General features: G+C 38.1%; 3 protein-coding genes across 3 annotated transcripts; 2 read left to right on the top strand and 1 right to left on the bottom strand.

The window, feature by feature from the left end:
• The first annotated feature begins 2,427 nt into the window (after positions 1-2,427).
• On the top strand, positions 2,428-6,896 carry LOC133714934 (putative disease resistance RPP13-like protein 1). Its single transcript, XM_062141219.1, has 2 exons — positions 2,428-3,139; positions 3,273-6,896. Exons 1-2 carry the CDS (start codon positions 2,628-2,630, stop codon positions 6,415-6,417), a joined length of 3,657 nt encoding a protein of 1,218 aa, XP_061997203.1. The 5' UTR covers positions 2,428-2,627; the 3' UTR covers positions 6,418-6,896.
• Positions 6,897-13,951: 7,055 nt separating this feature from the next.
• LOC133714415 (probable U3 small nucleolar RNA-associated protein 7) lies at positions 13,952-19,685 on the bottom strand. The gene is made up of 9 exons (XM_062140530.1): positions 19,554-19,685; positions 19,196-19,284; positions 19,019-19,084; positions 18,831-18,920; positions 18,398-18,530; positions 16,759-16,877; positions 16,039-16,106; positions 15,547-15,595; positions 13,952-15,167 (listed from the first exon to the last, which is right to left on the bottom strand). The coding sequence occupies exons 2-9, from the start codon at positions 19,250-19,252 to the stop codon at positions 14,133-14,135; spliced, it is 1,617 nt and encodes a 538-aa protein (XP_061996514.1). The 5' UTR covers positions 19,253-19,284; positions 19,554-19,685; the 3' UTR covers positions 13,952-14,132.
• A 217-nt stretch (positions 19,686-19,902) lies between these two features.
• Positions 19,903-24,464, top strand: LOC133714416 (SEC12-like protein 1). Its single transcript, XM_062140531.1, has 10 exons — positions 19,903-20,176; positions 20,272-20,372; positions 21,076-21,208; positions 21,311-21,402; positions 22,140-22,239; positions 22,328-22,400; positions 22,487-22,607; positions 23,090-23,209; positions 23,883-23,953; positions 24,051-24,464. Exons 1-10 carry the CDS (start codon positions 19,994-19,996, stop codon positions 24,245-24,247), a joined length of 1,191 nt encoding a protein of 396 aa, XP_061996515.1. The 5' UTR covers positions 19,903-19,993; the 3' UTR covers positions 24,248-24,464.
• The last annotated feature ends 2,979 nt before the right edge of the window (positions 24,465-27,443 follow it).

The raw sequence follows: 27,443 nt of genomic DNA, 5'->3' as shown, positions 1-27,443 counted from the left end.
TAGGACCAGTTGGTGAAGTTTTTTGTATCGGTTCCATATGAATAATGAAGATCAGTTGGTGAAGTTTTTTTTGTATTGGTTCATAACTTCATATGAATAATGAAGACCAATTGTTAGGACCAGTTGATGAAGACCAGTAGGTGAAGTTTTTTATATAGCAAATTACCACTACCTACACTTTTAGTCCATAAATTACCATTAGCAGACCTGTTTTTTTAAATTCCCATGCGGTACTGTTCATGGCCCATGCGGTACTGTTCATGCGATACTGTTCACTTTTTGAATTATTTCTATTGATAAGTAATTTATGAATCTGCCCTTGTGAGTTTGATAATGTGAATTAACACTGCTGAATGTCAGTAGTATTGTGAAGAAATAATATTTCTATATTCCATCTTTGTTTTTCTTAGAAACAACTCATTTATTTAATAATTCCAAAAACTATTTATAAATATTACGATATGAAACTTGAACAATATATCATTTATTTCTGGCTTTGCTGCTTGCACATACAAGTTGCATTGAATTTCACCTCTTCTCATGGTGAAGAAGTTTCTCCAGCAAGATTTCCTGGAGTACTGACCCTCAGTAGTATATTGACCCCCAGTAGTATACTAGCCCCAGTAGTATACTAACCCTCAGTAGTGTACTGATCCCCAGTAGTATACTGACCCCCAGTAGTATACTGACCCCCAGTAGTATATTAGCCTGGCCTTCTTGCGTTTGCTCACATCAGCATTGCTTTCATTAGCTCCATCCTGCAAGTCAACCGGCAACACAGAGCATAAGGGATGACAAAGTGTGCCCAAAAATGCTTTGGCGATTACAACTGTAATCCTTTCACTTCAAAAATCACAACATTTAAACACATAAAAACTGTCACTAAACTTAGAGCCTAATCTCTATAGTTTCTTCTATTTCTTTCCAAGATAAAAATTGGAAAAGAAAAAAACGAAAGGAAGTAGAAGATACAAGCAGCAAATTTTGCAACTAATCCATGAACTTGCAAGAACAAAGAACCATAAGAAACTAACATAAACACAAACTAAAGCTACTGACCCTCAATACAAAACTAATAATCACTACTATAAAGGGTAATAGGCACATTACTCATAAAGGGTAAAATGCACTGCAATTTTCAACCCAACATGAATATACAGAATAATGCAAGTCGACCACTACCTGTTTATGCAGTAATTTCTCATAACGCATTTTATACAAAAACCCTTTTATATAATATAGTATAATTCCATAGCTCAGTATCATATGGAGAGAACAGAACATGCGAGCTGAAACAAAGAAGAAAGAGAAGCACCCTACTCAAGTAATCAAAATCTAAGGTGCCACCTTTTGTTCCAAACGATTTAGCTGCAAAGCTATTAATATACCAAACAAGTTCGTATGATGGAAAAACAAAACTTTAGGCAGGTTCAACCGAAGTGATCATTTCATACAACTACTTGTGCATAGAATCTAACAGTTTGAGAGCTCAAACTGTTGGGATGGTTTTCCACAGAAAATCCAAACAAAATCAAGCTCAAAAAAACAAGAGCAGCACAGAAACCAAATCCGCAGCCATAAAACCAATCAAATTCAATAGATCTCATCAAATTCAACGCCAAAAATCACAAAACCACGCACAAAATCCAAAACGAAGATAAACCGAAATCAATCCCAAAGCCAAGTGAAAGATCCGAAGCGGAGCAATACCTTTTTGCACCAAATCGAAGGGATCCAAGAGCTGGTATAAGCCAAGCTTAGAAATATAGTGAAAGGAAAGCGAAAGAGAATCAGAGATTTGATGCTCCCTTTGCAGCCTCCCTTCGCTGGCTTTGCAGCCTCGTCTCGCCGGCTTCGCAGCCTCCCTTCGCCGTCTCACTTCGCCGGCTTCGCAGCCTCCCTTCGCAAGATTCGCAGCCTCCCTTCGCCGGTTGCTTCGCCGCCTCAATCCGCCAGCTGCTTCGTCCTCTACCTTCGTCGGAGCCCTAGATCGATTTAGGGAGGATTTGGCTTCGCAGCCTCCCTTCGCCGCCTCACTTCGCCGGCTTCGCAGCCTTGCTTCGCCGGATTCGCAGCCTCCCTTCGCCGGTTGCTTCGCCGCCTCAATCCGCCAGCTGCTTCGTCCTCTACCTTCGTCGGAGCCCTAGATCGATTTAGGGAGGATTTGGATTTTGGGATGGTTTCGATTTCGGAACCGTTCTGATTTTGGGAGAAATGGGTTATGTGACAGTGGCATGTTTCGTAATTTTCTTAATATTTGAGTGTTTTTCCTATAAAATGGGCTGACAGCCTGTTTCAATTATTGGCCGCATGAGCTATTAGTTTTGGAGTCTGCTATTGGTAAATAGTAGTGTCATTTTGTAGTTATTGGTAAAAAGCTCTTTTTTGTATTGGTTCATAACTTCATATGAATAATGAAGACCAATTGTTAGGACGAAGTACGATTACCCTAAATCTACTGTAAACGTACCGAGCATCCTCCTTACCTTCCAGCTGCCCCTATAGCCCATCCATTATTACTCTGACCATAAGAGAGAAAGGGAAGGAAGCGGCGTGAATACTGAATCTTATCTGCACAGCCCAGTTCCCACACAACTCCGAGATTTTGATCTGTTGCTGATTCATCCATGGCTCAGTTCCGAGGTCACAAGGCCTCCCATTCCAGATCTACTTCTTCTCCTTCTGGACTAGGTTATGACGTGTTCCTGAGCTTCAGAGGTGAAGACACCCGAAAGAACTTCACTGATCACCTCCACACGGCCCTTCTCAACTCCCGATTTCGAACTTTTCGGGATGACCCTGAACTCAAAAGAGGGGAGAATATCAAGGAAGAGCTTGAGAAAGCCATTCAACAGTCACGAAGTTCTGTGATTGTGTTTTCGAAAGACTACGCCTCTTCCAAATGGTGCCTCGACGAGCTTGTCATGATCCTTGAACGCAAGAGGACCTCCAATCATTTCGTTTTACCAGTCTTCTACGATGTTGATCCATCCCATCTGAGGAAGCAGACTGTAAGTGTTGCAAAAGCATTTACTGGACACCAGAAAACTCAATCGTTGAGTAAAGTGAGAAGATGGAGGGCAGCACTTAGAGAAGTTGCAGATCTAGCAGGAATGAATTTACAAAATGAAGCTGACGGGTATGTAAATTCAGATCATAACTAAAGCCATGTACTTTGTTGATTTTAATCGCATATCTAATTCTTTGAAATTGATAGACTCATACCTGGCTAGCTTGTATGATATACTTTTTTTTTTATTGAAAATTTGCAGGCACGAGTCAAAGTTCATCCAAAAGATTGTTACAGTGATTCAAGAAAAGCTAGGTCCTGTTATTGTGCCCCTAAGTGATGTCCAGAAGGAATTAGAGGAAAAGTTGTTATCTGTTAACCCTGTTCTTGATGACGCCGAGGGGAAGCAACTGAAGTTCCAAATGACTGTGAAGCCATGGCTCCATAAGCTTAAAGAGGCTGTCTATGAGGCTGAGGACCTCTTGCAGGAGATCAAAACTGAAGCATTGAGGCAAAAGATAGAACACAAATATAGGAGTAGCACCAGTAAGGTACAAGAGCCCATCTCTACTCCATCTCATGCCTTTGACTCAGCTTTAATATGCTCCAGGGTAGAAGAAGTTCTTAAGAGACTAGACAACATTTCAAAGCAGACAAAAGATGTCCTGGATTCAAAAATAACCGCTGGACACAGAGTATCACAAACACTATCGTCAACTTTTTTGGTAGAAAAGTCTGTATATGGAAGAGATGAAGAGAAAGAAAGATTGATTAAATTATTGCTATCAGATGATGAGACTGGCAATGAAATAGGTGTGATTCCTATTGTGGGTATGGGCGGAATCGGAAAGACCACCCTTGCCCAATTTGTATACAACGATGCTAGAGTGAAGCAACATTTTGACCTCCAAGCATGGGTTTGCGTTTCAAAAGAATTTGATGTTTTTAGGATCTTGCAACACATTTATGAGTCCCTCACCAAAAAAGCTTGCAAGATCACGAACCTTGATCTGCTTCTATCAAAGTTGCAGGAAATTTTGACGGGGAAAAGGTTCTTCTTTGTTCTTGATGACATCTGGAACAAGAATTATAACCAGTTGGAATTCTTAAGGCGTCCCCTTGAGTCTGGAGCACATGGAAGCAGGATCATTGTCACAACACGTGATGAAAATGTTGCACGTATGATGGGTAGCCTTAAAGCTCATCGTCTCATGCCAATGTCTGAGGAAGATAGCTGGTCTTTATTCAAAAAACATGCCTTGAAAAATGCAGGTGTTGGTACACACTCACATCTTGAAAAAATTGGTAGACAAATTGTTCGAAAGTGCAATGGTCTTCCTTTGGCTGTTAAGTCCCTTGGGGGTCTCTTATGTTCTAAATTGTTAGTGGAGGAATGGGAAAGTATATTGAACAGTGACATGTGGGAGTTTTCACCGGATGAGAGTGACATTCTGCCATCTCTATGGTTGAGTTATCTAGATCTGCCTCTACATCTCAAGCGTTGTTTTGCCTATTGTTCACTATATCCCAAGAACTATGAATTTCAAAAATCAGAGTTGGTTTACTTGTGGAAGGCTGAAGATCTATTGCAACATAAAAAAAACAAAATGGTAGAAGAAGTTGGACAAGACTACTTCAATGATCTAATCTCAAGATCATTTTTTCAACTTTCATCAAGTTCCGATCAATATTTCATGCATGACCTTATCCATGATTTAGCAAGCTTTGTATCTGGAGAATTTTGTTTTAGGTGTGAGGGCAGTGATTCACCCAACAGTTTGAGCAAGACTCGTTATTTTTCAGATTATCATGATGAAGCTGATAGCAGTACCGTAGAGATGTTTGAGGCTTTACAGCAAGCTAAATGTTTACGCACCTTTCTATCATTAAAATCATGTCGGTGGTGGATGTTAAAAGCACGATGTGGTATATTGCCAAAATCAAAATGTTTAAGAGTGCTCAAGTTATACGGGTACAATATTAAGGAATTGCCTGATTCAATTAACAACTTCAAACATCTTAGGTACTTGGACTTGTCTTGGACTCCCATCGAAAAGTTACCTGATACAATTTGTACGTTGTATAACTTGCAAGTATTGTTGTTGTCAAACTGTGACTACCTTACTGAACTGCCAGCCAACTTGGGAAGATTGATCAACTTGAGCCATCTGGATACTACAGGTATAAAGTTAAAAAAGATGCCACCTGATATGGGTAACTTGAAAGACCTCCAGATGCTACCCGAGTTTGTGCTAGACAAAAATACTGCAGGGGATAGTTTGGCAGTGTTAAAGAAGCTTGAAAAATTGCGTGGAAGACTTCGTATCTCAGGGCTTGTGCATAGCAGCGGTTTGGAGGCCTACATACTGAGGGACAAGAAGTTTCTTAAGGAACTGGTTTTGGATTGGAGAGGAAGGGATTCAAGTGAAGAAGGCAATAATACTGTAGAACAAAGAGAAGTGCTTGAGAAGCTCCAACCTCACCTGAACCTGGAAAAGCTTAAAATTGAAGGTTATGGAGGCAAAATGTTTCCAGGTTGGTCAGAATATTATTTTTCTTCTGCTCTTGTTTATCTTAAACTTGTTAATTGTGAGAATTGTATCTCCTTGCCACCATTGGGACAGCTACCTTCCCTCACAGAGCTTGATATTTCTGGGTTACATGGAGTGGTGTCCATAGGTTCCGAATTCTATTGTAGTGACGGCAATACTACTACTTGTGTGAATAAACCATTTAGATCTCTACGGGCTTTAAAATTCTACAATATGAGAGGGTGGCAAGAATGGTCTTATGTTGGAGGTGAAAATAAAGAAGGTGGGGTTTTTCCTAATCTTGTTCAACTTGAAGTATTATACTGTCCCAATCTTACCGGAAGATTAGCGTCAGACAGTCTCCCATCTCTTGTGTATTTGTTGGTATGGAATTGCCCAGAATTCCAATGTATTCCGGAAGGTGGATTCGCATCAAAGTTAAAATCACTTGACATCAGCGGCTGTAAAAAAGTGAAAGCAAAGAGTAAGCAGAATCTGAACAAGGGTCTCCGGGCACTCACCTCTCTTGAAAGATTGTCACTTGATTTTGACTGCGACGAAAATGTAGATTGGTTTGCGGAGGAGCAGGAGGAGCTGTTTCCCAGCACTCTTACATATCTCCAGATCTGCCATCTGAATTGTGAGACCATCCACGGCGCCAAGTGGTTTGGCCATCTCAACTCTCTTCAAACATTGATTATATTTAATTGCCTTGCGCTCCGGTGCCTGCCAGATAGTGGACTGCCCACTTCTCTTTCTCATCTAAATATTCATGGATGCCCTTTGCTTGAGAAACGGTGCCAAAGAGAGACGGGTGAAGATTGGCCCAAGATTGCTCACATCAAGCGCATAGTTATCAATTTGGATATGATATGACAACGACAGAGGGCTTGCATTCTGATCAATTTGGCCATGTCTCAGAGGGCTTGCATATTCTGCGTGTAAGATCCTATTGTTTGAACTCATTGTTGATTCCACACTTCTAGGGTCTTGCTTGAACTCATGATCGATGGGTTTGAGAAAATCGGATTGACAACGACATGCCATATGAAGGAGAAACAGACCATTTCCCTTTCCATTTCCTAGCAGAGATGATAATCAATTTTTGTATTTATTTGATTAAATTATCTCTCTACAATTGGAACGGTGATGTGGTTTAGCTTTGTTCTTTAAGTTGGTGATGCATGTATAGTAGCAGAAAAGATATTAAGAAGCTGCCAAGTCTGCTAAGCTTGAGAAAGTTGCAGAAAGAGTGGTGTGAACTGTGAAGTAACAGCATCAAGTGTTTTATGTGTGAGCTTTATTTCTAATGAGCTTCGGATACTGATGGCTTAATTTATCAAAATCATACAACTCTGAAAATCCTGTGCAAAAATAAAAACAATATTCTTCTCAACTCAACTCAAATGAAATAAAAGTAAACTGTGATTCGCAACTCAATTTCAGCTACTTTACAATTTGGCTTATATGTTGACAGCAAAAGAAAGAAACTATCAGAGGACCATAAAAATTTCTCAACGACTAGCTTATAACCTCTGCGATGACCTCCGGCACCTGTTTTAAGAGTCGCTCTTGTTCACATGCTTGCTTTAGTAGTTCTATTTGGTCCCAAGTACACAAATAACTCACCTCTCCGTCCCTTCTCATTTGCCCAATCAATACAGTTCTGCAACCTCACCAACTCTCTTGCAATCCAATGCTTGGTTATGTCTTCACGCAGCACTCTTGCCTTGTGTTCAAGCTCAATCTTCTTAGCAAGTGACAGTTCGCCACATCTTGTTGCAAATCCTCGCATTCCTCCTCGGTGAAGTCACAATCTGAAAGATGAGAAACCGGAATATCTCTGGTCACATAATTGGATAACACTTGCAAGAAAAATTCACTGTTTGAGCTCCTCTTATGTCACGCCCCGGATTTTGAATAACAAATCCAAATCCGAAACATGAATTAATACAACTCACATAAATACAACCTGAATTTTTTTCTCAAAACAACCACACCTCACATCGCTCGATATTACATAAACCAAATCTCAAATTTGTTTATTACAGCACACTCTCACCAAATTATATTGTAAGGCTCAAATGAGCATAACTCACCTCACAATTACAATTGCTGTAAAACTAAAACAAATTCTCTAACCCGCACGATCACCGTCCTGATTTTCCTGACCTGTAGGATTACCCGCTACACAATTTGAATAGTGTACCGGGATTGCAACAACACAAACCCGGTAAGCTTTTGACAGCTCGTATGAGTAAATGAAAGGATTGCACGATTTAAAGTAACCAAATCAACTCAAGCATAAATTCAACTCAAGTATTTTCTTTGCATAATAATTGAAGTGTACAACGTCACTTCAAGCATCAATCAACTCACATCTCAACATGACTACTCAAAAACAAACAACTGTTTACTCAATATATACTCACAGGCTTATGATTTATTTATATAAATCATCCCATGCAGTATATTATACTTACAGGCTTATGATTAATTAGATTAATCACCCCATTCAGTATATCATACTTACAGGCTTATGATTAATTATATTAATCACCCCATTCAGTATGTCATGTCATACCCAAGGGCATATGATAACTCGTTTATCCCCCAAGCAGTATGACAGCAGACAGACTAGAGCTCTAACTGTATCGTAAAGTGTCACCTGGGCCAAGGTTCACCTTACGAATGACTGCTTTCCTCAATTCACTCGACTCCTCATTTAATTCATCTCAACGACTCAACTATCGCACTTTGCTCAATTACCCATTATCATAGACAACACAACATCTAAGATAAATCACATATTCCAAAGGGTAATGCTCAAAATATAACTCAGTAAATCACACCATCCAATATATATTCCACGTAAATATATATATATGTAGTCACCCACACAAGAGTGACCACTAATACCAACTATAGTTCACATGCAATAAAATCTAGAAATTCATTTTTTTATAGTTTAAATACATTTTACTTACCTATGGACCGTAGTCGATCAAGTCCATATAATTTAAAACAAATATTTATTTTCATAAAACAATTTCCACAATTTCTCAATTAAATAAAATCACCGAATTTCGGTTCGTGAATGAACCATGTGCGATTTACTCACCTCGATATTCCCGCTGCGTCTTCAATTTAACACAATACACACCGAAATCGTTCACCCAAGGGAGACCGTCAATCACCTAATCACACATGACCTTATTTTAGCCAATAACTCAAAAACATACTTAAACGACAATCCAACGGTCGGATCGAAATTAAATGATGATCCAACGGTCGGATCCTCACGGATCGCCTTTAGGATCACCCTCCAAAAATCATCACGAAGATCCAACGGTCAGATCTTCCTGAATCGTCCTTACTAACATCTTCACAAATTTATACGAAAATCCGACGGACGGATTCTCACGAATCGCCTCCCTAATCACTGTTTTGCATTTATACGAAGATCCAACGGTCGGATCTTCGCCCATGACCACACAAAGTCATCGGGACAGTCATACGATCAACATGTTATAATTTGAAGTAAAACCGATGGTCAGATCTTCGCAGATCGTAAACCGAAGATAAACCGTAAAAACGTTAAATAGTAACGTCAAAACGTAAATCCATTATTTATCCACATTTTCTAAAATAACCTTGTAATATATCAAAACGCTTGTATGGATGCGTAGATCATTGTCCAGATAATATAAACTCAAAATAAGGTCCGACCCGCCGCCACAAGCGGAGGTCAGACGGTGGTCAACGCGGCGGTCAACGAAGGTCAACCACCTCTGATGCAAAAGTCGTCAACTACAAACTTCTTCAAAATGAAAGGGTGATCAACTTTCATACCTGGAGCTAAGCCTGGTTCGGCCTAGATCGTCCTAGATCAAGCGTTGAAGTTGGATTAATCTCGGCCGCACGATCGGATCCTAGATTGAATCAGAGGCGTTCAAAAAGTCAAACCTTGATCTAGCGGTCTACACTCAAAATCGTGATGAAAGACTTACATGGGGATGATCAGGGGGAAGAGGAGATCACGAAAATGGGAAGGATCGGCCCGTGCAACGCCGGCGTCGACGTTTTCCGGCCGGGTCGGTTTCGCTCGTCTGGGTGTCTTCGATCCAGCTTTCGGGGCAGCGGCGGGCCAAGACCACACCGGAGGGCGTCTGGGCGTGGAGCGGCGATCACGGTGGTGTCCGGGTCCGGGGCTGGAGGACGCCGGAGGAGGGCCGTTCGGCCGGGTCGGGTCGAGCGGTTCGGCCGCGTGGGAGAGGAGAGAGAACGGAGGGTTTCAGGGACTGTTTAGCAAAAATTAGATTTTTTCGTCCTTAATGAAAAAATCAGAAATTTTTCCTATTTATAGAAAATTCCCAAATTTCAAATATTCTTAACTTATTCATACGAACTCCGAATATTGTGTTCCACATATGCACGAGATCGTATCGACGAGCCCTACAACTTTCATGCAGGAAGTTTTCCCAAATTCCGTATGTATAAAAAGTCAATTTCCACGAGCCCCTAAATAATGTTCGATTTCGAAAATTAATCGTTCAAACTAATTCCACAACTTCTCCGAGACTCGTACTCGCTCCCACTATCGTGAAATCATTTCTAAAAAATCCACGGAATTTAATTTGGATTTTTCGGGGTATTACATCTTAAGCCTTGAACTACTGCAAGTTGCTGAGAATTTGCCCTAGAATAGTCTCTCGGATCAGTTTTGACTCTCACAAAACTCCCAACTACTTTGCTTTCCCAACAATCAGGCTGCTGCTTCATCAACTCCTGCACTAAGCTCTTTTTCAAGTAGACAAGCGTGAAGTTATTGGCAATTAAAGATGCACAACAACTTTTATTCCCAATATTGCTAGGAAGATTGATAGGCAGTTCTGATGAACTCATTCTGTCCTCATCTTCTGATGTGATTTCTTCAGAATCATCATCACTTTCGCTTTCATATTCTGATGAGCTTTCTTGATCTTCAAGCAGAGCAAGATCTAAACAGCTCTTGCAAATGCCTCTTTTATTTCCTATAACCACTGCAAACTCAGAAGCACTACTGATGCGGCAGTTTCCACGCAACACTTTCGCACAACAAAAGCAAGAAAGCTTTACTGGGGTTCTTGTACTGCGCACCAAACAAGATTGCCAACTTCGAGTCCATAGCTTTCCACCGTCAGTGAAGGGTCTCATTTTCCCTACACATTCGGGATGGTGAACTTTTAGGTAGTTCTGGTAGTCGAACATGGTTAGATCGATCTTTTCTCAAGAAAAAGGGTGATTGAGAAATAGTATTTTCTAGGGTTTGGGGCTGACAAGAATCAAAAGATTGCTTAGGTTTCAGAGGAGAGTGAAGGAATGGATGGATTTCAAAACTTTTTAATTAGTGCGGAATTAGTTTAACCATTAAACTACTAACTAAACATAAAATCCATTCCTTTAACCCATGATCTTGGCTTATTGTGATATGTATATAAACATAGCATGCATAGTAAGGAAGAACAAAGAGGGAGTTTATGTTCTACTCACCCTTGGAGCGTGATTTTAATCCGATCCAAGTGAACCACCAAAGTTCCTCTCCTTGATCTCTCGTTGTGTGTGTTTCCTCCACCTTGAAGCACCTTGGATTAAGAACTCCTTCTTGTACTCCTTCTTGTGCTTGTAATCTTCTCTTTGATGTAACAAGTAAAGCCACAAAAGGATATGGCCTCTAAGGATCTTCACCAAGTGAATCAAGAGATGAAGAAAGATGAAAGAAAAGAAGAAATTATGCAAGTGTTCTTCTTTCCTTTAATTTTGTAATGGACCAAGAAAGAACTCTTTCTCTCTCTCTATCTCAAATCTGAAAATAATAGTGTGGAGACACACTTATTCTCTTTGTCCATGCTTTCACTTTTATATAATAGGAAATAACTCCAATTACTAAAAGAAAATATTGACTTTCATAAAGCCAATATTTTGGCTGGTCCATACTTGTTATTGGGCACTAAAAATGTGTCTTGGGCTTTCATTTAAATCTCATTTAGTGAAGCCCAAGTCCACACGAAAAGCCCGACAATCGTTTAGGCCCAATAGGTTCGGTTTTACCCGAAAAACCTAATTATGTCCAAATAATAAATCTAATTAATTATTTGGTCATAACCAACTCTTGTTTAATCTTCTTCATATACAATCTCAAGGATCCACTTATATGGTGTGCGATCTCTTAGGTTCTAATTAACAAGGCAGTGAAGTTTATAGAAACCATTCTATTTTGTTTACGAATCAAAAACTCCATTTTTGATTCTCCCTTGTTATTAGGATTATAAATGTTTATTAATCCTCGGGGACTTCACAAGTCATGAGTGACGTCTTGCAACATATCATGACTACCCTAGTTAATGTAGAATGACAAAGAACCTATTCAATTGGAATTACAATACAATACGGTCCTTCTCTAACACTATGTTCTAAATCACATCATCGGGGTATGGAATTGATATGTCAATCCCCTAATGTGATTTTCATTCTTATGTGATTCTTAGAATGTGATTAAAAACTCCTTTTTAATCTCATTCAATGCTTTGGCCAAAGACTCATTGAATCACATCTTTGAACATACACCTTATTTACTTAAGGATAGAGATTCCTTATTGTACACTCACATGTCTCCATGACCGAATTGATTATACCAATGAATGCATCTATTATATCCATTAAGGGACACAATATTATTGCATCATCAAGAGATAATCCATTCACTCATAAGACAACTATGGTGTCTCAGGTCAAAGGACTAATTTGTATTATTGCAATTTAGAGTTCAAGTTTGACATGTAAGTAAGACTCCATACAAGAACTCTAATGATCGCGTTCAGTGTACTCTTTAAGTTAAGAGCACCCACATACTTGTATTAGTGTCTCTACACAAATGACAAGAGACATATCATCCTCCATATTGAGCATACATAGTATGTGCTAGTCTTTCCGGATTATCAATGTCCAAGTGATAATCCTATGACTAGGAACCTTTTAGGATAAGAGTGTGAAAGAGTAAAGGTCTCACACATCTAACTCTTTAGATTACTTTCTCTTTAACTCATATTCCTTGGACATTGTTCAATCAAATATTAAATATAAGCAATGAACAATAAACTTGCCCTTTTGATTAATAATAATTACAATAATAATTACATCAAAATGATTGTTTTAGGACATAATTCCTTCAGAGAGACGATGAGTTTTTCTCTTGGTGAAATGGCGAGTAGTGAAATGTCATGGCTAGCTCTTTAGTCTCTATTTATAAACATCCCAGAGAAACTAATGTCATTTCCAAGTGAGAGAATTGGATTCCTTTCCTACTAAGGATTGGAATCCAAAGTTGCAAAAATATTTTCCTTGCCTTGTAAGAAAAGGCAAGTTGCTCGTATCTGCCTAACCCTGATTGATTAGGAAAAATGAACACAAAAAAATCCGATCAGAGACTTGTTCAACAGCCACTGTTCTTCCGCGTGTCAAACAGATTATTGACCACGTATTACCCTTCATATATTACTGTTCTGTCTGCTTCTCTTGTATATTAGCAGAGAAAAACTGTAACTAATTAAGAGGCCTGCATTTTATTTTCAATAGAGGAAATCACATCACCCTTACTATTTCAATCACTGCAAGCATTGCATAAGGTTGTTTCTGAGATCATACAGTTGAACTCGTTATTACTGCTGTTAGTGTAATGTTTGAGTTCAACTGAAAATAAAATGTATGTCATATAGTATGAGTTTACCCTAATTTTAATTTTTCGTTATGTAAAGTATATCATTGTCATACACACAAATTTTATTTTGGCATTCACCACCTTTCTAATGTTGATAACCGACATATTCAGTCCTGGCGTTGGGTCAGGACTATTTGCTGTCAAGTGTCAACGAAGGTGGAAACCCACATAATGTGCCATCTGATATCCCAGTGCAGTTTAACATATTCTACTGCAGGTTCTACTGTAAAGCATCCTTTCTTGAGCTAAAAGTAAGTGGATAAAACAATGAAAAACTGTTTGTGAATTCGTTTCTGTTTTGAACTGAATGAAGTAGCCGTACGCAAGTGTTCTGATATTTCTGGTTTTCCAGTGAGTTACTTATATAATCAAATTACAAAGCCGTGAATGATAGTCGGGGATTTTTCAATCTGGACCTGTAATTACAGCAAGGAGTTTATAGATTGAATTTGTAATGTATTATCTGTTCATTGTACCAACTATATCTTTACAGTACGTCTTTTGAAAACGTATTCGCCTTGTTGTAGGATTAAATACAAAATTAGTATGCTAAAAAGTAAAAACGTCAACAAGCATTGATCAACAAAGTTTGTATTTGTGCTGTCCTTACCCAACTTGAACAAGACATGGCCAGTGTGGCGGAAACCACGCCTGTAAACATCAAGAACATTTTTCCTTTTGTTTGGCATGTATTTTCTTGATACATGATACAAAATTGTAGGAAAGAACTAACCCAAGATAAGTAAACATACCAAAAATGAATAACATTAGAATGCATTACAATTGCTAGAAAGCGATGACTAAAATTCATTAATAACAGTCTCCATTAGCACAATCATATAGTCACTTTCTTGCGAGCAAACCGCTGCAAAGATGTTGGTAGCTCCACTTGCTCCATTCCTTTCTGCTTCTTTCTAGCCATTTGTTCATCCTCTTTCATTTGTTGTTCCAAGAACGGTCTCTTGGCATTGACAATTATCTCCTGCTTCTTCTTCTTCATCTTACTTGGCTTACTCCTCCCCTTTGTTTTCTTCTTCGGGACAATGTCCTTGGCAACTTCAAGAGCGGCTTCCAGCTCAGCCTCTTTCTCCTCCTTTGTTGGCTTCTCTTTCCTTGGAGGTTTCACTGTGCCAATCTTTGTGGGATCAAACATAATTGTCTCAGGTGGGAGCTTATCAAGTAGAGAGTGCACTTCCCTCTCTCTTCTCTGTTTAGGTGTTTCAAATGGATTCGCCACCCATGTATCAAAATTGGGGTTCCCAGAACCAGGAATCAGAATACTAGACCACCCCATGGAGTGTCCTATGCATAAAACATCTTCATATGGTCGAAACAACACCTTTTCTATTTGGTAACCTTTAACTAATGGATGAGTCATATATTTCTCGTACTTCTGAGTCCCAGAAGAATCTCTCAGAACCTGTAGAAAAGACCCAGTTCCACGAGCAAGCAGACCCTTTTGACTGAAATCCAGAGTCTCTGCCTGACCTGGTAACGTTTGGAGTGGCCCCTTAAGATTCCTCATGTCCCAAAGCTTAACTTTTTTCTCTTTCCCAGATGTGGCCATGAGATCACGATTAGTAGGGTGGAAAGCTATGGCCGAGATGGGGCCCTTGTGGCATAGCATCTCAATAACAGCAGAAGAGCTTGTAGGACTCCACATGGTAACTTTACCACCTGAATGACCCAAAGCAAGAAGTGCATTGTGGCGGTTTACCTGCATCACATCAGTACGACCAAAGCCTGTCCTGTAACTACCTATCATCCGACCATCTGTTACATCCTGATAATGAAGCTGACCATATTCATTTATTGATGCCAATAGTCGGTGTTGTTCAAGATAACGAAGCCTTAAAGCTGCACCATGTTCCTACATAATAAGAGATAACTTTAGTTCCAAACTCCATCTCGATGCACCTCAAAACTATTTACTTAATCACATAAAAATCATAATGAACTCTTGACTAGTCAGAATACTCGAACAATGGAACTGGAAAAAAAAAAAATCAGAAATGTTGAACATTGGAATCTTCTTTCAGCTCTGACAACTGTTTAACTCCAGGAAAGTTGAGACATGTAATGAATGAGACAATCTCAACACAGTTTCAGAATACATTGAACACCTTTTCATATCAGGTATTTATTAACATGTCACCAATGGTTGCACAAAGGCTTCAGAATGCATGTACGATTATGAGCTGTTTACGAAGTAGTTATCTAACCACAATCTAGTAGGTTCAGTATCCAACCTTTAAGCAGTGAAGTTCAGTGCCATCCCGATTATAAATATATGGGTACCTGTAGTAAACCAAAATGGTTAGCCATGCTAAAAATAAACATTATTATGAAGGTAAGATAACACCATAAAATAGAGATCTAGAAAATCTTAAAGAGAAGATAAACTGAAGCAGGACACTAAATGAGAGTGCCGATCATTAACTAAGTTCTGGCCTCATATTCTTATCACCATGCTTAAAACAAAAAATAATAATAAATAAAGAAGTCTGCAGACAACCAAAAAGCACAGGCTGTTAACCAACATGAGTTTAAATTATACTGTTTAAAACCAAAAAAAAAATTAAGCAGAAAAAACATAAGCATAACGGTAATGAGAATATACTTTCGAGCAACAGACCAAAGCATTCAACTATGTGAATTTGAAAGACAACCAATTAAAAAAACACCAACTTTAATTATATCAAACTCAGGCTAATAATTAATTACAGCAAATGGTTTTATACTTTTTCTGGGCTGCAGCAAACATCGTTTCATCATGCAAGAATACCACATCACGAACTGTCTCCCTAACCTGAGAAGAAAATCATCAATTTTCCAATCAGTCCATATTCCACTCAAACCTTGAAGGACAAATAAACGCCATCTAAGTTTCCTCTACATCATTGAAAAACAGAAAACAGTTCTACCAATGACCCAACTGCACATTCAGAAAACTGTTCACAGAACGGATTACTGTCATGTTCACCCATCTAGAACCAAAAGGCCTATCACCTTCAGGCAGTGGAAAGCTACAATCACATTGAACTAAGAATTTAAATTGAAACTATAATGACCTCAAGATTTGCAAAACCAAAGTCTTACACATAAACCTTAGAAAGCAAGAGGTTTGCATAACCAAAGTCTTAGACATAAACTTTAGAAAACAAAAGGTGGAAAACCAACTTACTAAGGGTCAAACTTTAGAATATGCAAATCTACTTGCATGCGTTCCAACTTTCCTCTCCCAGAAAACTGATGTACAATATAAAGTAAATGGTTCCAAGTTTCAACAAACATTTATGATTGATTACTAATGTTTCTGAACTTGTAATCATTAGTATATTGAAACTTCGCATATGAAGTATAGAACATGTGAACATGGTCGCAGAAGCGCATAAGCACTGAAGTACAGTTAAAACCAGTATCGGACCAAAAAGGTATCACTTTTCAGTTTCCTAGAATACCTGAAATTCTTTGATCAGGCTCATTTGCTTCATGTCTACAATAGCTAGATGGCCCTTGTGTCCACCGACCATCATGTATCGACCACTTGGCGTGAAATCCAGCCTGTATGGACCGAGATCTGCAGATGAGTTCAGATTCAGTGATAAATATCAAAGTTACAGAGTTTGATACAGTGTCTTCTTCTGTCTACTAGAGTTTTCTTGGGTCATGTTTTAGTTTTCCTAATGCATTCAGTCAGTCATTAATATCCTAGAAGTCATTAAAGAGAGCGATCAACTGTTAGGTCTATTTAGTGTATTTGCTATGGCTCTGTATAAGGGCCAATATGTATCGCTGGAAACTAGTGTAATGAGATTACTAGTGTTTTGTTTCAAACAACATCCGTCAAGTGATTCGTGAGAAGTCTTGGTGTGATTCTGAGAACCTTATGGTGAGATTCCAGATTTCCCTATATTCTCTTCCTTTTCCTTCAATCCCAGTTCTTTAACCACAACACCCATTCTCCCCACAGATTATAACCCTAAACTTCACTCTTCTAAGACCTTAAGCACTGTAACCCCTCGTTGTCCTATATTGCACTGTATATAGATTGAAACTGAAATATAACAATAAATTAAAAGTTTGGATGGATTAGGTAAAACCAAATTGAGCAAGGATAATGAAATAAACTGGTGTAAAATGAAGTGAGGACCACCATAACAATCACGGCATACAAAATAGAATAGAACGAGTAGTATATGTACAAAAGTTACCTAATGCATATAAAACATATCATTTCTGGCCTATTTTGAACTAGTTTATCAAGTTAAAAAGCCATCATACCTATGAGCCATTGCTTATTAGCACGTCTGTTAGAGATATAAAGGTGTTAACTTGCACCAGTGCACTAAACTTGGGAGAGTTCAAACAGACTCCAATAACATAGCAGTTATGATCACTAAGGGCAATTCTTTTAGAACCAGCCCATGTACATTTCCGTTCTGCAAAAGTGTTTGGCAAAATAATGTTCTTTGCCAACCTCCCACTTTCCGACAACCATGCAATTTAATATTATGATAAATTCTTGTCATCTAACTTATGAATACATATACGGATGATGGTGATAAGATGACAAATAGTTTCTGATTTGGCTGTTTTTTTTTTTTTTTTCTCGGCAGAAGAAACCCATTCCAAAAAGAGGAAGGTCTGAGGAAAAAAAAAGAGCTCTATTGAGGATGTCCTCTTTAACTAATCTCTATTGAAACACTTCATTCTCTTGGTAACATCTGCATACAATGAGGAGCCCTTGGAACTAGTTCGTATTTTGAATACTGTGCTTCACTGATCACCGTTTCCAAGGTTAAAGTTTAGGCCATTAGCTACTAGCTACTAACTTGATATGTTTGAGTTTAGCTTCGTAGCTTAACTAATGAAGCCAAATCATTACAGTTCAGGGTTTAGACAAATTCCCAACAGTTTAGGATTTTGAGTGTAACACTAGTCACTAGTGACTAAGTTAATGAGCAATGCACTGGTTAGCAATTGGACTATACTTTTCCTTAGGCCAGATTCGATGGACTGTATGGTTATTGAAAGTGAATAAATTAATAACAAAAGGTTGTTGACCAAAAATAGAATGACAGAAGTTGAGATTTCAACCTGGGACAACAATATCGTATTGATTCCTTGCGCTTAAGATATCTACTGCAGGGGCTATTGAGTCTTGTTTGATCCTCCATGTCTTCTCTAAGCCTTCAGGCTCCAAATAACCTTCTTCACTTGGCAGAAGGTACTATAATATATCACAAATGAAAAATCATCAAATCGATTGTACTAAATGCACTAAAAGGACAGGAAAAGCAAAAATCATGTGAAAGATTCTATGATTTTCAACTAAATCCAGTAAATTGACAAAGGTATAATCCCAAGGAAAATAAACAGTATTAAGACCAAGCAAAGATTGAAGCCATAAACCTGTACATTATTATTACAAAATCCAATGTACTGTTAAGAATGAGTAATTCTAAGACGTCTGTTGTTAACAACTTATAAGTCGATAACAGATAGACATATGACATTAAAGGAAACTCACCTTCTCAGCGTTGGCAGCAGCTTGTGCAGTTTTCAGATGTAATTCTTCTCTAACAGCTAGTTGACCCTTCAACTTTTTATCTTTCAATACCTGCAAACACAAAATCAAGATGCAACCAAAATTCAAAACAAAACAATATAAACAAAGTTAAAAAAGTTTCGTTAACGCCTGAACCCCACACGCCATACCTCCAGATTAGCTTCTCCACCTCTAAGATACTTCTTCTTCGTAACATCCATCTCATCCGAGAGCTTCTGCAAGTCAACATAAATCCCATACTTATTTTCTAATTACCACAATATACATCAGAAGACTACTACACAAGATATAATGGGTTTATCTCCATACTAAGACATAAAAAGCACCTGTTCTGTTGGAGGCACAACAGCCCCATGGCCTTGATTCACACCCTTCACCCCCATCTTCCTTACTCCAGCTCCGTAATGCAATCAAACTGCAACAATTCAACTATTGTTCTTAAACTACTCAAGAAAACAAAATGGGGCACAACATACAAACATTTACTTTGAAAAAATCCAAATCCTTTTCCGTTTTCATTTCACACCCAATTCAAAAACGCTGAATAGAAAACCAACACTAGCCCAATACAGAGTGAGAATCAACATCTGAACCGGGTCTGAGCATCAAAGTTTGCAACTTTGAACCGCACCAAATTCGCAGAACCATAAATAAACGATTTCTCAGATGTATAAAAAGCATTACCTCTATTACTGTTAGAGTAGCACCCCTTGTTCTTCAGAGACACAACGGTAGGGTTTAGTCTCAGAAACAGACCGTGAGGTTTTAGCAGAAAAAGAAAACAGAAAAAAAAAGTTTTGGGCCGATGGGGCAACCCGAATTGGGTATTGGGCCTCAGCGGGTCAAAGCCCAGAAACTATGGGAATAACGCGCAAAAGAATCGCGGAGCGGATATCCAGTTATCCACCACCAGGACGGCGTCGTATCATAAACAACACCGCCCGCATTTCGTTTCTGCGGGACCCACACCAGGATCGACATGCTTGTTGCTTTCGCGGTCCTTTCGTCAGTTGCTATATAAATTAAAAAGTCCTAAACCCGAAAAGGGAAGAAAGCAAGCAAGCATCGAATTTTCTATTCCTCTTTTCTCTTTTGATTTTTCATTTTTCTCGGAAAATTTTGGAATGGAGGGAGGCGGGTCGGAGCAGCAGCAGCAGGGGACAGTGACGTGCGGGTCGTGGATCCGACGACCCGAGAACATGAATTGGGTGGTGTTCGGGAAGTCTAGGGGTAAAGAAGACTCCAGTTCAGTTCTGACCATCTTCTCCTTCGACCCCAAGACCACTTGTCTCTCTTCCTCTCCTCTGGTCTGTCTTCTTCTTCTTCTTCTTCTGATTTTGGTTGACTTTTTCCCGGTTGGGGTTTTGACTTTTTGTGTGTGTGTGTGTGTGTGTTTGATTAGGCCACTTATGTGTTTGAAGCGGTGGACGGTGATCCTGTTTCGATTGCGGTGCACCCCAGCGGGGACGACGTCGTTTGCTCCACCTCCAATGGTGGCTGCAAGTGAGAGCCTCTTCATCGAAATTTAACGCCTTTTTTTTATTATTATTACTATTATTTTGTACTAGTGTCCTTTCATTATGCTCATGTGTTTCTTGTGTTTCCGAAATGGATGAGGTTTTTGGTTGATAAGTTCACAAGAGGCAACTTTTCATGTTGGTTTATTTATAGTCTTATGGTCATACAACTATTCTCTTAACTCTAAAGTCTTAAAATTTAGCTGCCAAATGTTATTATCGGTTCTTGGATATGATTTTCGGTGTTCATATATTTACTCTTTTATGTTTTATCTTATTTTAGTGTCAGGGTTCAATATCTGTTTTGTTGAAACAGGACATTTAGAAGAGAACATAAGTTGGTCTAGCATCTCTGCTATCTGGTCCAAGATTTTATCTTTTCGTTTTTCTGATGCTCATTACTTTTCTGTCAACTTATCTTGCAATTTAGTTTGGGGTTTGCATATGAATCCAACTTAGAAATAAAAGGTTGAGAGCATAGTTTCGTATTTGGTTTTTTTTTTCTGCTCTTGCCATGGTTCATTGTTCATTGACCCACTTTACCTTTTTCTTCTGCATTCCTCGACTATTTATTCACATTTTTGTTTGACATAGTGTACTGCTCCAGTCCTACCACCTTTGCTATTTAGCCTTAACTTGTTAGTGCTCAATTCCTCCTTTAACATGACATGGATGATTTTTGTTTTCAGATTGTTTGAGTTATATGGGCCAGAATCAAATGCCAAGCTGTTGGCAAGAGAATCAGCTCCTTTGCAAGGAATTGGTCCACAGAAGTGTCTAGCTTTTAGTGTCGATGGATCTAAGTTGGCTACCGGCGGTTTGGTAAGCAACAGTCTTTCTTGCTGCCTATTTATTATCTGACTTTGTGTTGCGTTTTTAAAACTTGTTTTGAAACATGTATTGACATGTTTTAATAAACCATAGGATGGGCATATGAGAATTCTGGAGTGGCCAAGCCTGTCCATAATTTTAGATGAACCTAAGGCGCATAATTCTGTCCGTGATATGGATTTCAGGTGAGCACCCAGCTTGTTTCGTTGTGTATAATGGTAGAGTGCCTTGTGTACCATTAAATACAGGACAATAATGTTTTCAAAGAAGCTATATTCAGGTAATGTTGTTGATTGGCATACTTAATTAATGTTAATGAGTTACATGGGAGAAGACTAGTTGTCTTTTCTTTGCTGTAAGTAAGTCTTCCACTCATCAAAAAACGAGTTCAGTCTTGACTAAATGTAGTATGAAGAGTGTTATTAGTTTTCTTTTCACTTTTTTTGTTGAATTTGACAGAAGAAACCTTACTTGCCCTTGTTTTTAATCTTGATTTATTGATCCAGTGTGCTGGTCTAGGTTTTCCCTTGGCCTTGCCCTTACCCTGTATCATTAAATTCAAAACAACAATGCATAAACGAGCTATATTCAGATGTGTGTTTACATTTGGCTTGGTTGGCATAATTATTTGGTTCTTAAGAAGAGTTATTCATTTTAACTAATGTTAACGTAGGCATCGGAGAAGTATTATTTTTGAATGCAGTAATTCTCCTCTGATCAAAGGATCTCTAAAATTTACTTTGAATCATTTCAGTCTTGATTATATGACGAAAGTAACGGTTGTTAATGGTTTTTGTATTTTTCATTTATTATCTTCTATTTATTTCTTTTGTTGAATGCACAGATAACTTTTACGTAGATTTATCCTCGTCTTTAGTCTAGATGTTAAACATTCTGCTTGCCTTTGTTTATTATGCTCTAGTTTAGACTCAGAGTTCTTAGCTTCGACATCTACTGATGGCTCAGCAAGAATATGGAAGACGGAAGATGGTGTTCCTGTGACTACTTTGACTCGCGACTCAGTAAGTTGTATTTACTTAAATTTTGGAAATATTTTTGTGATTTTTTTCCTTCTATTTTAGCATCATATTTTGTGTTTGATTAATGCAGGATGAAAAGATTGAACTCTGTTGCTTTTCTAAGGATGGGACAAAACCCTTTCTATTTTGCACAGTTCAAAAAGGTATGTGCACCTCTCTGAAGTAAATGACCTATAGTACCATATCATTGTTTCTCGGACTATTAAATGTATTTCTGTGAATCAAATAGGTGCAAAAGCTTTAACTTCAGTCTGGGACATAAGTACATGGAAGAAAATTGGACATAAAAGGCTTCTTAAAAAGTCTGCTGCTGTTATGTCTGTCAGCAAGGATGGAAAATATCTTGCTCTGTAAGTACTAAATTTGCATTTGATCTTGTGATTTACACTAGGCTTTATACACATTCTTCAGCTGTAGCTTCAACTTGAAAATTAGGCATCGCTGGTAATTAGGTGGAAGACTAGTTCATATCTTACGTGCATTAAAACACAGGCAGATGTGCGTGCTCGCACATATGCATGTATTTACTGTAAGCAAATATTATATACAAGAGTGGTCATGTATTCCAAATGTTCAGTGTGTTGTTATATTCAAGTTCACAGAACTCCATAAATCGTCTGTTTTTTTTTGGTTGAACAATGACTAAAGGCACCTCATAGATAGTGTTAATGAGGAATCATAAACCTCTGGTCCTCCACTTTTGGAGGTTGTGGTGACATTTTTCTTTTGTGATGTCAGTTTGGCTGTTTTATGATGTCCACTTCTATTAACTTCTACGAACCATCATTTCTTTTGGCTAATATGCTGTGTTTTTTTTTTTTTTAAATTGTAGGGGAAGCAAAGATGGAGATATATGTGTGGTTGAAGTTAAGAAAATGGAGATTTGCCACTGGAGTAAGAGGCTACACCTGGGAACTTGCATTGCCACTCTAGACTTCTGTCCCACTGAAAGGTTTGACCTTCCAATTTCTGACTAATAAAGTTCTGTCAATTCCAAACATATTTGTAGTCTTTGGATTTACTATGAACGATCAACATCAATCCTTAAATAAAATGGAATCCAACTTTGATTTGCAACACTGATAAGTATGTTTTACTGTGTTATCAGAAATTATCTTGTTTTCATAGCCTGTTTACTTATGTTTGGGAAAATAAGTGCAATAAAAGGCATGCTGCTTTAAATCAAACTTCTAGGTATTCATTCTCTTGAATGTCCTTAGGATCAGTAGCATCTCTTTCCTTCCCTTTCTAATGCTTCTAGCTGTCTTCTATGAAGAGCATTTTATTAAGAGTCTTCCCAGGAAGGAGTCTGACATGATCGATTTGTCTTTTTCTTTTCTGCGTTGCAATTCTAAGATACTTGGTGTTGCGTTTATGAATGTTGTTATCTAATGTTTATATTCGATAATGTGAAAGAGAAAGGTGAATCTTTATGGGAGACGATTCACTTCTGGTCTCTTTCAATCATGTATCTTTTGTGCTAAAGAAGTTGACTTTTCAAGTAACTATATTATTTATAGATCATCAGTGAAATTTAATTATGAGATAGGCCTTTGTAGTCTATTTAGGTACGCGACTACTTTCCCTTTTGGTTTTTTCCTACTCAAGTGTTGATTTGTTTCCAGGGTTGTGCTCACCACCTCTAGTGAATGGGGAGCTGTGGTGACCAAGTTAAATGTTCCTGCAGATTGGAAAGGTTTATCTCCCATCCTCTCTGTTTTTGTGTTAATGTACTAATCTGTTTATACACCAACTGTATGGCAAACTTGTTTACTCTTGTTTAAAATTTGCAGAATGGCAGATCTATTTGTTGCTTTTAGGGCTGTTTTTGGCGTCCGCCGTTGCATTTTATATCTTCTTTGAGAAGTCTGATAATTTTTGGAACTTCCCTCTTGGAAAAAATCAACCAGCAAGACCTGAATTCGGGGCATTTATAAAAGATTCACAGCCTTCTGACGATAGAAACATTTGGGGTCCTGTAGACATGTGAAAATTTTAATCATCCTGTGTCTACCAACAATGCAATGTAACATCAGCAACTGGATGCAAACTAACCTCTTTGTGGCACATTGTTTGTTATTTGTAGTATTCAGGGAGATGCAGAGAAACATATTTATTTCGGAAGTAGTGAGTTTGTGTCATGTCTAAACTTCTTCGTTTAATTATGAAGCCATTCTTGATTATGGATAAGCGACTTTTTTGGCTTATGGCCTATGACGTGTTTCATATTTCCTTCTTTCAATGCAAAAGTTCGACCGCAAATGGTTACAATGCCTGGTCAAAAAATTCATCAAGCTGCCGAAGTAAACCCAGTAGCCTGGAACGGTATCAGCGGACAAATCTCTATCGGCTTTTTACGAATTATTGAGCTAGGTTTGTGTTCGGAGAGGTTCCTGTCGATATGAACCAACCAAACCCAGATCCAGAAGAAAGATCAATAGCTGTTTTTTTATTTCTTTTTAAAATTCTATCACCATTCCCAACTCACACATCACTGATGCTAGTTTCTGAAATGGTGACTTATACAATGTCGGTTGTTCCAAATAATCAACTGGCTCATTGTTGCTTAGATACCTGACAATATAGTAATCGCCTAATCGGGGTAGAAGACTCGTCCTTGACCACAATGAGAAGCCAATATATAAGTCCGGCTAGGCTGAACTTGCTCTTGTTGTTGTTGTTATTCTTGGATTGAGATTGCTTGTTGAACTTAGCTATCTCTACATATATAAGCCCCATTTGCAGTAGCTTCTCTCTTTGTGGCTCACTTCTCTCATTTCATAACAGGAATATGATTATCATACGGGGTTAGGAGGAGTACGTATAACCTGCCACTTTCGTAATGAAAGAGTTCAAAAAGCGAAAGGTAATGAAAGAATTCTTTTGTTTGTTTATTTTAAGGGATCGTCTTACAACACAACTCCAAACCCTTAGATCATGTTTGCATAAAAAATCAGCCGTATTGGGATTTATTTAGGCATGACAATTTTTTTTCCAACTAAATCGTTCTTACCAATTTTTCGTTTGTACGTGTTTATATATATGATGGTTAATTTGGCTTAATTCTCTTTCCAGAATGCCAGACTGCAATGTGTGAGAGTGCTGAAAGCAAAATGGATGCCGAGTCGTTATGGTTATGGATATGAGCTAACGTTGGTGTGGTGAAATTTTACGATGCTGAAGTACTTAAAGATTTACTTGGCTTATTCATCAAAAAAAAAAAAAAAGATTTACTTGGCAAGTTTGTGTTTGAAAGAGGTGGTTCTTCTCGTTCGTTGATAATGAAGGTCCTATAAGGCTATATCATTACGTAGGTACGTACTATATTAGTATATTACACATACATATATGCGTGGCAGGCTCAATAGTGTGGGGGAAGGATTCGATCTTGAACCTTTGGTGTTGATCGAACAAGTTTTAGGTTGGTATATATGCTATGCTCATTATGTATCTACTTTATTTTGGCTAACCAAAAATGTGATGTTATATATTGATGTTGATCAATTTATTTGCAAAACGTGACATTATATATTGATGTTGACCCGATTTATTTACTTGAAACAGAAATTTTTTTGGACTGATAATGATTCAGAGGGTGGATCATTTGGTAAGTCTCGCTGGGCAGCTAGTTACCGCAAGAACAAAGTTACATGGATATCCCCACTTTCAAGAGTCGATCTCCTAGCTTTAGAATTTTTTAATTAATACAATTGATCATTTGTTTTGACAGTCTGTTGTTGTCTAAATGATACTGTATCTTTATCCGACTGTCAGCTTATGTTATATACATGCGCTGTTAATCATTGGCTTTGCAGTTATGAGCTTATTATTTATGAATTGATATGAATTGTCAGACTTTTAATTAGGTGAATCACGAAGCAAATATAGTTTCAACTTGTTTTGGAAATTGATTGTTTTACAATATTTTCTGTATCTTGGGTATTTGATATATTATCACAACTTAGGTATAAATTTGGTATTTTTGACATTTTATTTTGTTATTATCACAACTTAGGTATAAATTTGGCATTTGATATATTATTGCCCTGATTCTTTTGTAATTTAGTATCGTAATTCTAGCTTTTTAGAATAGTAGCATTGGCGTTTCTTTGCAAGGAGATGTCATTAGTTAGTATCTATGTTTTCAGTTGAAATTTATTTATTTGTTCATAAAACAATTATCGTTGAAATATATACATATTTGATTAGTTTCCAATATTACTATTCATATACCCTTTAAATACTATAGAGATATCGTATGTACATCGTAAGCCAATGAGTACAGTCCCAAGGAAACTGGAAAATAAGGTAGACTTGAATGGTTGTTACATAGTGGCTATTGTGATGAACGGTATGTGACAATTGTTGCCGACTCACACAAATATTGAATTGTATCCTGTGTCTAGGATTCTGAAAATCATTATTCACGAGTTTTAAATATACACAAGTATGAAACTTCTATATAGAAGGATCTTAATTTCAGTATCACTAGGAAATGTTATGAAACTTCTATATAGAAGGATCTTAATTTCAGTATCACTAGGAAATGCAACATTTCATGGCGCATAAAAATTTTGTTCGAAGACATCCTTTGGCTGGCTCAGTCTTCTAAACTCTGTAGTCTGTAGATATCTATTTGAAACTAATTATACTAATTATTTCCGAAAGGTTTAAAGGTGATGTTGTGAAATTAACCATTAAGGTTGAGTATTTCATTTGTATAAAAATCGCTAAAAAGTTGTTCTTCTCTCTGGCTCTTGTAAGAAAGAAGTTCTTCAACGACAACTAGTCTTGGCTGGTGGCGGTCTTGTACCTACGGCAGCGAAGGGTGTTGTCTCACCTCTCTCTTGTCTACTCCTCGGTGGTGGTGGCGATCTTGCTTGACGGCTATCCGTGTCCATAGACTGCAACCACTTTCTTCTTATTGTTATCACGATTTATGATGGCAATGGTTAAGGTATTCTAATCGAGAGTTCTCAGGTCTGAGGGCCGGAAAAAGGGGGGGGGGGGGGGGGGGGGGCATGGTTGACGGCACCAGGTGATCGGCTTTCGATCGGTGGTGACGAGCTACTTCTTGGCTGCAATAGTGGAGGCGCTTACCGGCAACTATGTCTCTTTTGCGAAGGCGGTGACTTTGGAGCCGGTGTTGTTGGTAGCTTTGGATGGATCACATCACGACTATCGGA

This window comes from Rosa rugosa, chromosome 6 (genome assembly GCF_958449725.1).
Source record: "Rosa rugosa chromosome 6, drRosRugo1.1, whole genome shotgun sequence".
Taxonomy (NCBI): domain Eukaryota; kingdom Viridiplantae; phylum Streptophyta; class Magnoliopsida; order Rosales; family Rosaceae; genus Rosa; species Rosa rugosa.
Note: the sequence above shows the minus strand (reverse complement) of the source record. Positions and strands in the feature narration are given on the sequence as shown.